We start from the raw sequence: 16,135 nt of genomic DNA on the forward strand, positions 1-16,135 counted from the left end.
CTGTAAGAAAATTGTTTTTGTTTCTGTTAATTAACTCGATGGGATGAGGGCCTCAAGCGAAAACGAGTAAATACCGCGGTCATTACAAATATTCACTGTACGCACAGGTAATATCAGCAGTTCTTGCAACACACTGATCCACACAGTTGTGGGTTTTCAGCAATTTGACGATCCACTTGCTCCGGGTTAAGGCTGCTCCCCCGTATCATATTGGTCGTAGTAGGAGGGACTGCGTGACCATACCTCACACCACGCTGGTCAGCGCAGGTGGGCAAGGCGGGGTTCAGGTTCCACCTCGCCACCACCGACGTTAGCGGTGGTCAAGGATCGAACTCTAGTTGCCGCGTCGTCCATAGCGCAGTACGCCAAATCACGCCGCCACCACCACTGCCGCTCTCCAGAATGAATCGCCAACCTGCACTGACCTGCACGGTGAAGTATGGTCAAACCATCCCTCCCCCCCCCCACCTCCAACTGATACACACAGGGCGGCCTTCATCCTTCATCCAGCAGCGGATTAACAAAGACCGGCATATTGACGAGGCTCTTTTCGATTTAAAGCTTTCATGACTGCAGGGATTCATCTTCTTGGTTCCTTCGGTAAAGTCACGTAGAAAGGAAATAATAAACTAATACAAATAAAACATAATAAAGAACAGGTCTGTCTTTCCGACAGACCTGTTCTTCACCTGAGGACGGCTGCTTGCATTGTGGCCGAAACGTCGTGAGAATTGTATTTTATGTTTTATTTTTATTATTTTATTATTTCCCTTCTACGCGACTTTACCGAAAGAACCAAGAAGATGACGAGGCTCTGTTTCATTAAGCTACAGAGTTGTTACATTCGTAAAGAACGGTAGGACGCGAGGGCTTGGCAAGATTTCGATTTTTTTTAAACATAGCCACTCTATTTAAATCTTCCTGCACTAATGTCAACCAGCCACCGGGCATGCCGGGTAGGGTGCAGCTTGCCTGACACCAGCCCATTTTGTACCAGCCAGGTTGGCGGGTCGCAGGGGTTCGCGCGACCTATCCGAGCGTGACCCGGTCCCGGAGTGGAGGGGGGGGGGCTTTTCCGACCACTCTGGTTTCTCTCAACGCACGCAAAACATTTTAAGTCGAATAGGAGGCACTGGCCGAACGTGTCCCAATGTAGCGGGGAGAACCTCCCGAAACGAGGTCCCTTGGAGAGATGCGACTTCGACGTGGCCATTTATTCATTTAAGCAAGGAGAGGAGTGTATCGAGAGCCCCCCCCCCCCCCCATTGCCTCTAATTGATGGCGACGGACTCGTAGTGGGGGTCTATGAATGGTACACAGGCGACGGACTCGTAGTGGGGGTCTATGAATGGTACACAGGCGACGGACTCGTAGTGGGGGTCTATGAATGGTACACAGGCGACGGACTCGTAGTGGGGGTCTATGAATGGTACACAGGCGACGGACTCGTAGTGGGGGTCTATGAATGGTACACAGGCGACGGACTCGTAGTGGGGGTCTATGAATGGTACACAGGCGACGGACTCGTAGTGGGGGTCTATGAATGGTACACAGGCGACGGACTCGTAGTGGGGGTCTATGAATGGTACACAGGCGACGGACTCGTAGTGGGGGTCTATGAATGGTACACAGGCGACGGACTCGTAGTGGGGGTCTATGAATGGTACACAGGCGACGGACTTGTAGTGGGGGACTATGAACGGTACACGGGGGACGGACTCGTAGTGGGGGTCTATGAACGGTACACGGGGGACGGACTCGTAGTGGGGGTCTATGAACGGTACACGGGGGACGGACTCGTAGTGGGGGTCTATGAACGGTACACGGGGGACGGACTCGTAGTGGGGGTCTATGAACGGTACACGGGGGACGGACTCATAGTGGGGGTCTATGAACGGTACACGGGGGACGGACTCATAGTGGGGGACTATGAACGGTACACGGGGAACGGAACTTGCCAGTGGTTCGAGGGAAGGATGCTGGTTGCCACGCTTGAAATCAACGCGGTCACAACAAACGCGACAAAAATATTAAACTGTTAAAAGTCACGTCCTTTTCGCAAAAGGAATCGGTGGGGGGCGGGGCGGGGGGGTCGGGGGGGGCACACGGCCGCTAAAACCTCGTGCACCGGACCACGGCTCGAAACGTGAAACTCGCGGGCAGGCCACGTGCTCGGAGCTTGGCCTGGTGGCAAGCCCAGGGCGAGCTGCCAGCACCTCCCTGTCCACACACACCGTGTGACCGGCGGCTGCGGCGTGAATGTTACAGATAGCAGACGGCAAAACACCCACGGGGATAGCGAGGCCTGGTGGGTGGGGATGGGCACGCAGGAGGTGGCAAAATTGGAGTCGTACCAACGTCTGTAAATCATGATGTAAAAGCGAGCTACGCAATGACCTTATCGAACAAGTGCGTCATCACAAAAGGCCATTTTTTAATTGCCAATAATACAGAAACTGGTATCGCTAAATAAACCAAGCCATTCTTTTACCCAGGTACGGCCCACCGAGCTCGATAGTTACTTTTCAGAACCGACCTCGCCACAATTGATAGCTCAACGAAGTGGCTGATCACCATGTGGACATTGATAGCAGCCAAATTACTCGAAACATTTTGCTCATAAATGTGGAGGGGAGAAAACCGGAGGAGCCGGAGAAAAATCCACGTGACCACAGGGAGAGAGAGAACATGCACCCACGACCTCCTGTAGACCAGGCGAGGGAGTTAACATCTCGCGACCGTGGCACCCCGGAAATATTTTCTGCCGTGGCCGACGGACTACAGCGATACACTCCCACTATACTCCTGACGCGGTTATCTGGCTTGACCACGTGACTGAGAATTCGTGGTTGTTGCTCTGCATCTAAATCAGCCGCCATACGAAAGAAAGAAAAGAAGGCACAGCTTCAGCCGCGTCCCTGAGAAGCCACTTTGCATATTGTTTGGACAATATCTTCCCCCCCCCCACCACCAAAATGCATAATACCAGCACTGAAGTGTCGCACGCTGCACAAAAACGAGCCCAAAAGCATTTACGATAGCGAGACAATATTACACAACTCCACACAAAAAGATAACTTAAATATTTGGAATCTTACACGCGCGTGTGACGACAAAAGGGGGGGGGGACAAGCAATGCTCCATTCAAGTAAAGCCGTAACATCGTTATAGTTTTTACATAATCAACAATTTCCTCGTCCTCCCGTCACGCGGCGTTTTTCGGTTGCCGCTCGCCCGGCTATTTTCGGGCCGAGGATGTCCCAAAGGAGCTGCCGCGATCGTGACGTTTGGCGGCATTTTGGCGAAACTGCCAAGCGGGCCCGACTACTACTGGACACCTGAAAAAAAAAAACGAAGAGCTTTGGAGCTCATCGGATTCCTCCGGGACCAACAAAGATTCTGACGATTCTGAGCGTGTAATTCGGCCAACGAACTCGGGCCTCCGTGTTCGTTACGGATCGGGCACAGATTGCAGCGATTCTGCAAACGTTGCACAAGTATACAGCACAGAGGCACGCACTTGACCCCTCGCCAGTTGCAAGTTCGCGAGTTCATTTTGGTCCATCATTTAATTCCGGGGGGAGATAAATTAAGTGCAGCACTACTGCTGCGGCAGCGGTAAACGTACTGCCTACTCTAGGCGGGAGGTCAGGAGCGATCGGTATTGTGGGAACGTGGAATTACCAATTGTCGGCCTCGGATTTGGACAAGCGAGGTCCCCGTTGCTCGCTTGAACGTCGAATTTTAAAAACACCTTCCGAGCGCGAGGACGCCCGGTCAGACCGACTGCCCAAATGCTTCTTAATGGCCTGGGAGTGCGAGCCTGAGCCTTCTTGTGTTGTCATCGTTGTTGTTGTTGTCACGGTTACGCGAGAAAATAATCAGAAGCGGGCTTTAGGTTTAGCCGGCCGGAGACCCGTTACAGTATAAACGCTCGCTTAAACCCCGAGAGCACGACGCAACGGAGAGCGCGAAAGGGAGAGCCGGAGGGAGAGAGAGAGCTTTCAAAAAAGATGAGCCCCGGGCGCCAGGATGCGAGCCACTCTCCGAAGATCCCCTTTGTCCCCTCCGGCACATTCGAGGGCACGCTGGGGCCCTCACGGTAACCGTGGGGTGGTTCTCGAGGCCCCCCCTCCCACCCCCACGCCCCGCTGGCTATTTGGCACGCCAAAGCAGGAATCCCAAACCGTTGTGCTCCGTCGGCTTTCGCGAGAAGATATCCGGAGTCTGGCTCAAGGGGAGGGAAGGGAATTCTAGATTTGAAGCTTTCGTGACTGCAAGGATTCATATTCTTAGGTTTTTTTCCGGTAAAGCCAGCGGTCCCTTACTTTACCTAAGAATATGGGAAAGGGAATGTCAACGAATTATTAAAATCTTCGCGAGATGTCGGTGGAGGACACGTCGCTGCAAGTGCACTCGCGGTGTCCGCCCGTGCGCTACGTAGAACTTCTCTCGCGCCGTACGTAGCCAACAGAGACCCCCCCTCCTCCTCCAACATCGCCACCCGCGTGGGTGCTCCGGAGAGAGCCGGGGGGGGGGGGGGTTTATTTTCCTGCCGCAGAGTTAAAGATTTGCGTGAGGGCACGCGCGTTCGCGAATAATCTCTCTCCAGCGGTCCCTTACGTTACCAGCAAAACAACGCAACTATGCGCAACGTATCCATGTCACTCCGATGCAGTAATGTTGCCCCCCTTCTCGTTTGGATTCATATTTTTTTGTTTCACACACCTTGTCGTTCGTTCCCCTCCGTTCACGATAAATACACGTTATATACTGCATAGCATATAGAGACGACATTTTGTTTAGAGTTACGTGTTTTATAGCTGCCGCGATGTTAAATAACATTTTTTTGTACAAAGTAACTATTTTGTACACTAATGTTTTTATAGGTCGTTGTTTGCGTTGGTAAACATGTTTTTCTTTTTTTCGTTTGAACGATTATATTTTGCCACCTGGACATTCGTAACGTGTAGTTTTCTGCTCAGACAAAAAGTATTCCAAACAGGAATTTAGGCGAAACGACAGCACGACAATAAATAATGCATCACCTCATTTCAGCATGGCATCGCTAAGACGAACAAATCGGTCAACGTCGCGATATTGAAATCCCGGCCGAGGGGGCAGACTCGGCACACCATCGCCGTCGCACGCCCCAAGCGACTACAGTGCTCATTTGTGGGGAAGTCGCGACAATTAGCCGCATCCTACAGAAACTCTCCAATCCCTCCCCCTCGCCCCCGCCATGGGAATTAGGAATTTCCACCACTGGCTCCGGGGAAGACGGTTGCACATTTGCCGCATTAAATATATCTTTTTTGTTGTTAGCTGCCTCTCTGCGACAACAATCCAACAGCCGCGGCTCGTGAACGATCGCGTGATCGCCGTTCCGTCTGACAAGAGGTCGCGGTTGCCGAACTTGGCGCGCCCCCTAGCGTGCACATTTTTTTTAAAGGTTTCTTTCGTCTCGTAGGACATGAGCGACGGCGAGCTTCAGAGTGCTTCGCTCGTTTGTTAACCCTCTACTCCGGGCGAAGCTGCGTTTTTCATCGACCCACGCGCCTCGGCAAGGTGTGGCACGGCGCTTGCTTTGCGTCACGCGTGCTGCGCTTGCGACGCCGGTGCAGTCCAAAGCAAGGGCATTGCACGGAATAACTTCCATCATGCATTGGAAACTGCAAACGATCTCGACCCATTATATATTCCCCCCCACACCCCCGCCACCCCAAACCCGTGGGCGCGCAACCAAGGAGAGTGATTTTGATTTTAGTTATTTTTTTGTTTTGTTTTTTTACTTTTTACACATCTTAAAAATACATAGCCCACTCCGGCCCATTTAGAACAAAAAAAAAGAGGGCACCGTGCACCTCGCAGGGACGAGCGAGGGAACGTGGCACCCACACGCACAGGCAAATTATTTTGAGAGTCACACCGACGCTTTTGACAATCCACACACGAGTACGCCCCCCCTCCCCTCGTGCTCCCTGCTGGTTCATCGTTACTGGCCGCCGTTAAAGTCCCCGGCGAGGCCTTGGTGGTGGTGGTGGTGGTGGAGGAGGCGTCGGCAACGTCGTCCACCGTCGCGACATAATACGGGACGCCCCGACCTCCCTAAACCCCACTGCCCCCCCGTCCTCTCTCACCCCGAGAGGAAAAGCCTCAGAGCAGCCGTCTTTTTGACGGAGCGCGCACGTTCGTTTGTGCAGTTCAGTGGATTTAATGTCTCTGGGAAACACAACGGCATGAGTCGAGGCCCACCATGAGGGCCCACTGTGAGGCCCACCGTGAGAGCCATCGTGAGAGCCGTCGTGAACCGCTGCCGTTTGCTGGGAGGTGACGCCGCTGGGACACGACGGCAATACGGCGGTGCTCGTTGTGCCGCTCACTCCGGTGACCGGCACGCGATTGCCGAAGAGGGATTGGCACAATCCTCTAAGGTCGCGGCACAATCCTCTTAGGTCGCTTGCGGCCTTCCGTGCGGATTAACCGGGCGACGCACGCACGATTGCGCGACCGCCCGCTCGGCCTGCCGTCTCGTTGTGGATGGGTGGGTGGCTTCCAGGCCGCGTGGTTTTACGCCACGCCCGGCGTCGCGAGCGGGGGACGTGTCCGTCGATGGTCTCGGAGCTCGAAACCGGCGGCAGAGTCATGGCTCGTCTTCTCACGGAGGTCTCGGGAGCGCGGTGCACGGGTGGCGAGCGGCGCGCGCTGGTACCGCGTCCCGTCGGCGTTGGCGCCAGCACCGTTTTCTGTGGCAAATTTATTATTATGACAAATATAAAAATCCAGAGAGGCCTTAAAGAGCTCCTGGGCGTTCGTCTCCGGCTGCCGCGGCGACGGACTCGACGCTGGCAGGATCTCAGAACGGTGATACGACGTCGTTTGTGTTGACGTGGATTGGTCCGTTTCATCGAGCGCTGCTCGCCAACAGCACGTGCCCCAACAGTCTGTTAAGGCCGCACACGGGAGGAGTCATCTAGCGATAAGTTCGCGACGTCAGGTTTTTACGCTTGTGCATCGTGGGAAGAAAAAAAAATCCCTTGGCTGAGAAAGAACAAAACTTTAAAACCACCTCAACAAGAGTCAAGCCCTAAAACTCAACGGTTAAAAAAAAAAAACACCGTCAGCTCGCACCAACGTCCAGCTTCAAAAACCGCTCGACAACGAGCGGTGGGAGCCACACGTCGATGGCCGCGAGGAGACTCCCGAGGGCCACTGGGCAGCACGTGGACAGCTTTCCCCTCTCGAATCGTAAAACGGTGCGGACAGCCGCACCTCGGATCAGGACGCGGCACCGCAACGCGCACCTCGAGGGTCCGCGCCTGCCCAAGCACTTCGTCCGCTTCGCAAACCACACGCAACCCGTCGAAAACCAACGCGGGAGCGTTTTTCCTCCGTCGAAAAACGACGAACGCTACGGGCCCGACTCCCCAGATAATGATCCTCGCGCGCATGAATCATTACTATTGGCATCGATGAACACATTTGTCATCTTTTAAAACAACAAAAAACGTCAATTTTCAAAACTACTATTTCGTATCGCGATCATCGCGCACTCGAGGCGACCCCTCTCCCCCGTTGAGAGATGTTAATTATTCTCATTATTATTGTTATTAAGGTGGAATTGCATCGGTCAACCCACTGGGACGTGCGGCGTGACCGTGAGTTCGAGAGGGCGGCCGCAGTAAAGTTGCGCGATTGCCGGGCAACGTGGAGAGAGACCGGGGTGGCTGCTGCTCCCTGACGGCGCATGGCCCCATCTCGCCACTTGGCGCCTGCCGCCCGTGACCAACAGCTAGCCACTGCCGCTGGAGGAAATGACCTTAACTGGAACTGGAGGAGGTGGAGGGGGGAGGGCTGTAAAAGGACATTTGGCCTACTCTTCCACGCTGGCTGGATGTCTTGGGAATGCCCACACTCTTTACCACACCAAGCGCGAGCTACCCAATTGGCTAACTGGAGCTGTATCCGTTTAGATCGCTTCGTCGACAAGAGATGAAAGGGTTTAAGAAACCTGCACTGTCGTTTTAACCGACGCGCCGGAAGAACAAATGGAACTGGCGCTCTGAAGAAGGGCCATTGCCCGAAACGTTGCCGATTTTATTTATAATTTACACCGCAGCATTGGTTGACAAATGCGTTGAGTTTTGGTTTGTCGATTGTTTCTTGTTCAACAACTCCATTACGTCATTAAGTCCTCGATACCTCCGAAGGAAGGCCGGTTGGCCAAAATGCTAACGGCTCCCTTTTGCCAGAGCGGCTTCCAAATAAACCCCATCGACTGTTCGGGATTAAGCTGCTATCCATTGTTTAAGGGCACCGAAGCGGCAAGTCCAGGATTTCATAAAAGCTTAATTTCGTCCCTTGCCGGTAATGGGCCTATCGGTAATGACATCCCAGGCCGATTGATGTCCCCTTTTCTGTGGTGCAATCGCTCACCGTAAACCAACCACCCCACCCACCACCCCCCACCTGCCCCCCTCCCCCCACCGTGCCGGTGACATCGGCGATGATGGGTCCCGGTCTGCGAGCGGCGCGAGCGACGAGGCAGAATGCCGTATTTTTCATTTTCTTTTTTTACTTTACCTCGGCAGAGATGTGACAGAGTGGGCACGTAAAAAAGAAAACAAAAATTAAAATTTATTTAAATTTCCCCCCAACCCCCCGCCACCCCCCCCCGTTTTACTTTGAACGTCTCTTAGAAAATTAAACAAAATGAATAAATAAACCTGGCCCTCGACCGAGCGCTCGCCGCCGAATACTGATAATGCACGCGGGCGCACGCACGGCCACACGTACAGCCGCGCCGTCTCGCCGCTGTCGTGCGAGCCCCCCCCCCCCCCACGTTTTGACGGCGAACGCTCGCCAATCAAACCCCCCGCCCCCCGACCGCCCCCCCCCCCCCCGGCGCAGCGTTCCGTCTCCCCCCACCTAACCCACCCCCCCCCCCCATTCCTTGCATTAATCACACCTGGGCCCCAGCACCCAAGGGCGGCGGCACTTACAACTGCGACCGTATCCGTAATGCCCGTGACAAACGTGAGCTCCGTGCCAATGGCTTACGAACCGCAGCTCCCTTAACTGCTAACTTACTTCTGCAATGACCTCTAACCTCTAATCTTAGCTCTAAACACTCCCACCCCCACCGTCTCCAACTCCCACAATCACCAAAGCCTAGCGTCTCGGCAAGCCTCATCCCCCTAACTCGTACGTCTAATGTTAAAAAACGCCGTGACGACCGACCGCTTAACGCTTAACCCTCCCCACGAAATCACACTCGCTCGCTCTCGCTCTTCCTTAACCTTTCCTTCCTCAGAAAAAAAAACCCCAATCCTAAAAATAATGGCCGCCCATTGCTGAGCCGAACCAACGAAATGCACCATCGGTGTTTTGCCTGCCAGGCTCCAAATGTTGGTGCTGCCGTTACTTGAGGGCAGCGGCGGCGGCGGTGGTGGTGGCGGTGGAGGTGGTGGGAGTTGCAGCGGTCAGCGTGGCCGGTGGTATCGGTGGTGGTTGTTGAGGATGTGGATACGGCGGCAGCGGTGGTGGTGGTTGCCGTGGTGGTTGAGGTGACCAGTTGTTACAGTGGCAGTTGCAGTGGAAGCAGTTGCAGTAGGAGGAGGTGGTTGAGGAGGTGGTGGTGGAGGTTGGCGGTGATAGTTGAGGAGGTGCCTTTGGGTGGTTGAGACGTTGGTTTGGGTGGTTGAGCAGGTGATTTGCAGTGGTTGAGGTGGCCGGTGGTGGTGGTGCTTGAGCAGGAGTTGGTGGTGGAGGTCCTTGAAGCGATGGAGGTGGTCGATGGTGGAGTTGCTCGAGGAGCCGGCGGCGACCATGGTTGCGGCTCGATACCGCGTGGACGGCACGAGGCCGGGCCGCGTCACTTGTGCACGTTGAAGAGGGCCCCGACGGTTAGGCAGGCCCCGACGGCCGCCAGGCCCGTGATGACCGTCTTCAGGGAGGGCCACGCCAGCGGCTCGTCGTCGTTGGCGCCGGCGCCGTGAAGGCGTCGCCGGGCCAGCCCGCCCCCGCGCGCGCCGTACAGCGACACAAAGGAGTCCTGGCACGTGCACAGACACACACGGGTTACGACCGGGAAGAGAGGCGCGCGCACACACACCCTGCTGAGTAGACAGTGGTGGTGGCTGTGCAAATGGGGAGAGGCCAATGGACGTAGTTAATCGGTCCCCGAATATAGCTTCTAACAGACTGTGGTGGGGGTGTGGGGGCAAGTGCTGTTAGCGAGCACTTATGAGGGCTGGCACAGCACACAACGGGGGGGGGGGGGGGGGGGGGGGGTGGGCGGCCAACACCACGCCCGGCCGCCTTCTCCCCAGTGGTGACGTTAACTACGCACCGCACCAGCTACTCATTTGAGGCTGGGGTCATGCTAAGCGGGAGGCCCAAGGCCGGTTAAGATAATTGCCGCCGGTGCTGGTGGCCGAGCTCGGCTCGCTGGGCTCGTAGGGCGGCGCGCTAACTGCTGCGCCACCCGCCGCTACCCAGAGAGGGAGGGAGGCGTGCACACAGGGAGGTACGCACGTGTCGTCGAGATGCGCACACACGCACGAGCTCACCGAAGCGGACCATACATCCAGGGCTTAACAGACATTCAGAACTTAAGCCTTGTTTCCCGAAGGGGGGGGTGGGGGAAGTATTGGCTGGGGCTCAGCACGGCTCGGCTCGGCAGTGGGAAAAAAGCGAGCGAGGGTAAGAGAGTCACAAACAATCAGGCGGCTGCGGAAGCTGTTGACCCGGCTGCCTTTAGAAAATAGAGCTGACGAACAGGCGTGACAAAGTGTAATTACGGCCGATGTCATAATCACAAAAACAACGGCAATCGCCTCGCCCGCAACACACCGGGGACGTTTGTTGCGACACGCGGAAATTTCACGTTTCCACTGCGGGCATGAACACACCACTACTGCTTTAACAATTTTAATTTTGACAGTTAAGGCCCCAACGAGCTTTTTAGCTCTCTTCTCAGAAGCGCTTTTTTTCTTTCAGAAGTGATCTGGCCGTAAATGATAGCTCAACGAAGTGGCTTATCGCGTGGAAATTCATAGCAGCCAAATATTCCTAAACGCGTGACGTTGATTCTAAATGTGGGGGGGGGGGGGGAATGGAGAACCCAGGAGAAAATATCGACATGCCCACGGGGAGGAGAGACACGCAAACTCCAAATATACGACAGGCGTCAGGGGCCGGGTTTGAACCCATAACCTTCTGCATACCAGGCGAGGGAGTTAAGATCTCCTAGCCACCGTGGCAGCGTCCACACGATGCAGAAACCAGGAATTAAGAAAAAGGGTTTCGGCTCACCCTCACACCACCCCGCCGTGACGACCTCATGTGAACAAACAGCTGGCGCTAATGGCGTCTGCAATTACGCGACAATTGACTGAAATAGCAGTGTGATGTTTCATGGCAGCATTTAGTCACAGATGACAGAATGCATAGCCGACCTTCTCCACTCGTCCAAACATCCCCCCCCACACTGCACGGCCTTTCGTACGGCCCGCTCGCGAGACACCGGCAAAAGGCCAACACGGCACACGAAGGGGTTGGTCTGGCACGAACCACGCCCGGCTGCCTTTGTCTGCCTAGTGGTGATGTTAAAACACCACACCAGGTACTCATTTAAAAGGTTGAGATGATCTAGGGGAGACCCAGGACCAGTTCAGATAATCATCACCGGTGTGATCGGGAGCAGGAATCGAACTCTGGTCGCCAGGTCCGTAGCGAAGCGGGCAAACTGCTCCACTACCATTCCCCATAACAACAACAACCGCCGTTCGCCACTAAGTGGCGGTGACGTCACCACGGCGCTTGTGCCATACTAGGTGCACAAATTATATACACAGTGAGAAAGCTAAATAAAGAATTAAGCAACACTGCAGGTGATAGGACAATGACCACATTTCCCGGAATGCGCTGCCCCCCCCGCCCCCACCTCGTAAAATCTCAGAAACTCATCCGGATTAAGCCTGGATAGCGCTCGGATGGGCGACCGCCACATGCAAGCACACAGGTGCTTTCGGCTGCTGCGGGGCTATGCCCTTGTACTCTACAGCGCTGTGCTCCCCGCGCTGGCGGACGTGTGCCAAAGCATGGTCAAATAACGTCGGAAGACCCTCATCCAGCAGTGGAGTGACGTACACATGTAGGGCCACTCGTATTCAAAACAAAAACCAACGCATTTTGCTACTACGGTACAAAGCCTACTACTTTCTAGATTTGAAGCTTTCGTAACTGCAATGATTCATATTCTAGGGTTTTTTCGGTAAAGTCACGTAGGTTAAAAATTAAAATTACTAAAAGTTAAATAAAAATAAAATAAAAATCACGACGTTTCGGAGGCAACACAAGCTTCCGTCTTCAGGTGGAACCGTCACAGCATGCTTGCTGTATCAAGTAAATGAGTACTACTTTGATGAATACGGCAGACGATTTAAATCCGTGCGTCACCGATAGCGAACGCAACCAGCCTGGCGATCGGACAGCGCTTGTTTATAACGAGCCTGACACTGCTGGCGAGACCCACAAGGGGTGAAACCGATCCACAGTTTGCTCGCTTAAACTCAATGCTTGCCCAATAGGCCGATGGACTGAACATGAATTTTAGTCGTACGTGGAGACAGAACCAAATTCATTACATGCGCTGCAATTGTTGTTCGGCATTAAACTTTTCACTTCATATTCAAAGTGTTATTTATATATGTAAAAAATGTTTGCGCAAAAATAAGCTCAGTTCACAGCCTGGGTGGCGTGGTGCTTTGAATTCAACTCAAGTATCCTTCCCATCGCTCGCAGGTTTACGGGCAAAGCTTTGCTTATATAAATCGCAGCGTTGTCGTTCGTGCAAAAATCGCGTGTCTCACAATCGCCGCGAGAGCACACGCAACAGCCGCCCAAACTCTAGGGTCCTCTCTATATTTAAAGATGGGACTAAAACCAGAGCACCCGGAGAAAACCAACGCGAGCGAGGGGGCAACACTCGATCCCATGGCGAGCCAGGGGTACGGGGCTCCTCCTTGATGCCCACGGGAAGGGATTTTCACAACGTCTGTGTGCGGTGATCCGCTAACCCTTCCCGCCGCCTCCACACTGCTCGATTGCTGGCAGCCACGTGCAGCGGTGGCCACCGCCGCCCAAGCTAAATCTAGGTGGAATTAATTGGTCGCTAAAATTAGGTAGGATTAACAAACACCAAAATGGAAGGTGGTGCTGCTCATAAACAGCAGGAAGGTGCGACGCCCACATGACCCGTACGCCGCTCTCGGCCTCGGAAACTCGCACCGGGGTTTCAACCTGCCGCGCCGGGAGATTGAACCGGCGATCTCTCCGCGGCGAGTCCGGCGGGGCGACCACGTAAGCGCGGCCAAAAACAAAATTTCACCAGCGCTGCTTGCCCCTTGGACCGGGGATCCCAGCTGTTGGCATTGGTAATGGCCCAAGTGATGATGGGCAATAAAAGAAGCTTTAGTTGTAACTGGACAAAGAATCCCATGAGCTGTGAAGTTTCTTTCAAGACACTATGAAGGGGACGGGGGGAGCGATCATCATAGGCAGAGGCGAATGGGGAAGTCTCAAACCAGGACTTGAACCCGGGCGGTGGGACGGAGGAGGGGTCGGACCTGCCGAACCTCGTGCCGCGTTTACGGCAGCCGCGCAAGCGCGGAGCCACGACGGCTCTCTGGCGCGACGCGTGGACTTGACTTGCATCCCAATGGGATTTTTGCACACAGTGTTGGTGTACGGTGCTTTTTCTGCAATATTTTGCTGTCTTTTCTTGGATTTTATGTTTGCACATAGTCACTATAAGATGTATTCTTGTTCATGTTTTTGTTTTTTGTTTGTTGCGGTTGCACCCGATTCAAGAGCCGAATGGCTCGCAGGGCTATACCTAATAAATGAACTTGAACTTGGAGCCGCATGGCGCTCGGTCTTCTTCTTCTGCTTTCCCACGGCGGCTGATGTAGGTGCGGAGCAACGACTGTAATGTCACATTTCAGGTGGGTCAAGCCCAGATAACAGTGTCCGGAGCAGCATCGTGATGTCTCTCCTTTGTAATTGTGGATCTGGAATTGCGTCGTAGGGTCTCATCTAAATGGCCACAAATCGCACCCACTCCTAGAGAGTTTTTTTTTCAATTTCCATCTGTGTATCAGGTATTCGCATCTGCTGCCATGGGTTTGTGCAATGGATGCGATTTAGGGTGGACCCTCAGCTTCGTGGAAGATCAAACCCCAGCAATGTTCTGCTTTGGGTCGCGCTTGGTGACGAATCTCAATGCTTTCCCCCCAACACACACCGACAGCTAAAATAGAAAAAGCCACGCAAGCGAGTCGTGGCATTTCTCAACGAAGAAACGCTAAAAATAAGCCGCAAGAACGCCGACGTCATTTTGATGTTTTGATATGCAAAGCACGCTGGGATTCCGGCGCGTGTACAATGTCTTATTTACGGTACTGATACACATTCAGCTCTCCGATGCGCAGACGTACATCATCACCACCAGTCACCATCGACTCGAAACAATCCTCGATTGGGGTGATAAAAAGATCTGGCCGTTTTGTCCAACAAAGACAAAGATTTCCCGTATAGCCTCAACAGACTGTTGGTGCAAGTGCTGTTAGCGAGCAGCACCTATGAAGGCTGGCACGGCACACGAGGGGGTGGGTGGCCAACACCACGCCCGGCCACACACACACAAAAACCCCCAAAGATTATATCACGCAAGGCTGGCAATGCCAGAGTCATTGACTGTTGCATTATAAACGTAGTTCTCAGCCATCGTAAAAACCATCAGTCTGCTTGGCAAATCCATCCCGTCATAGCTGCCATGGAATGGCTGTGTTACTAATCTGGCTAAGGAGGTACAGAAGAAGTTTGGCGAGAATAAGGGTTTCCGCTTTTTTCTGGCAACAAAGCAGGTGTGCAGATGTTAAAACACCCAACTGAAACCTTTTACAAGAAATCATGTCTGCATTAACCACAATACGTGTGGTCAGAATGCAAACAAAAAATGTACTCTGATAATATATGCATTGTCTTTGAAACTGATTGGTCCACACCAGAGACAGCTTTCTTTTGGGCCTAGTCTCAAACGGTGTTAGACCAGAGGACGCCAAAAGGCATCCTCTGGTCTAAAGGCGTCCCTCTGTTCAGTATTCATCTTTAACTCCAAACTATGGAGCCGAGTGGAGTTCAAAAGAACTCGCAAAACACCTTGAGAAAGACCCAACGCAGACGATCCCCTGGGGTTTGATCTTCCACGAAGCAGCTCATGGTCCACCCTGAACCGCATCCGCTGCACAAACCGTGGCAATAGATGCGGATACCGGATGCACAAATGGAAAATTAAAATCTCTCCAGCAGCATGCGGCTGTGGTCATACAGAACCGACCGCCAGAGGTCGTACCCGATACCCGTACCCTACCCGATACCCAGCTACCCGTACCCGTACCCGGCCGGGTACGGGTACCCGTTTGCGACCCTGGTGCGGCCGGGTACGGGTAAGGAATCAAAACCCGTTTGCGACCTCTGCCGACCGCGCAACGTGTGAACGACGCAACGTGTGAACGACGCAACGCGCTGAAATCCACAAAAACAAAAGGGGACATCACGGCGATACACCACTCCGCTGCTGCCGACTCTGTTATCTGGCTTGACCCACCTGAATGTGAAATTCGAGTAGTTGCTCTGCACCTACATGAGCCGAGACTCCAAACGATTACCACCGCTGCCATGCAAAAGCACAGATTCGCCTAATGTTGGGGGATGCTGTTGCCGTCACAGTTGCTCCCATCTCACTGGAGAGAGAGAGAGACAGACAGAGGGACAACCACGGTGCCACAGGAGGCACACGTCATTGCGCTTGGGGCTCGTCATTTCCTCGGCACCGGTAACCTTCTCAGAACCTCCTGACGACGACGATGACGACTTAGGGAGGGAGGGATTCTCAAATAAACAGAAAGAGCCACGGCACCTTCGCAGCCGGGCCCCTGGAGGCTAAAAAGGATTTTGAATATTTAGGGCGTTTTGTACCGCGGCCCCACGACTCATCCCTCAATCTGTGGGTTTTTACCCCCCAACACACAACCGGTGGTGCTGAACTCGGAACGAAATCGTCAGGTTT

The 16,135-nt window shown here is 53.8% G+C and overlaps 2 protein-coding genes across 2 annotated transcripts in view; both read right to left on the reverse strand.

The window, feature by feature from the left end:
• The window catches only part of LOC133355844 (cytochrome c oxidase subunit 4 isoform 1, mitochondrial-like), a 554,855-nt gene that overhangs the window by 349,157 nt on the left and 189,563 nt on the right, over positions 1-16,135 (reverse strand). The gene's annotated exons all lie outside the window — the stretch shown is intronic.
• Positions 8,959-16,135, reverse strand: part of LOC133355838 (bcl-2-like protein 2) — a 51,172-nt gene continuing 43,995 nt past the window's right edge. Inside the window, exon 2 of the mRNA XM_061573239.1 lies at positions 8,959-10,054. Within this exon, the coding sequence (XP_061429223.1) occupies positions 9,875-10,054 (180 nt within the window). The 3' untranslated portion in view covers positions 8,959-9,874. The remainder of the gene's footprint in view (positions 10,055-16,135) is intronic.

This window comes from Lethenteron reissneri, chromosome 52 (assembly GCF_015708825.2).
Source record: "Lethenteron reissneri isolate LAM-NWPU_2019-01 chromosome 52, ASM1570882v1, whole genome shotgun sequence".
Lineage (NCBI taxonomy): Eukaryota > Metazoa > Chordata > Hyperoartia > Petromyzontiformes > Petromyzontidae > Lethenteron > Lethenteron reissneri.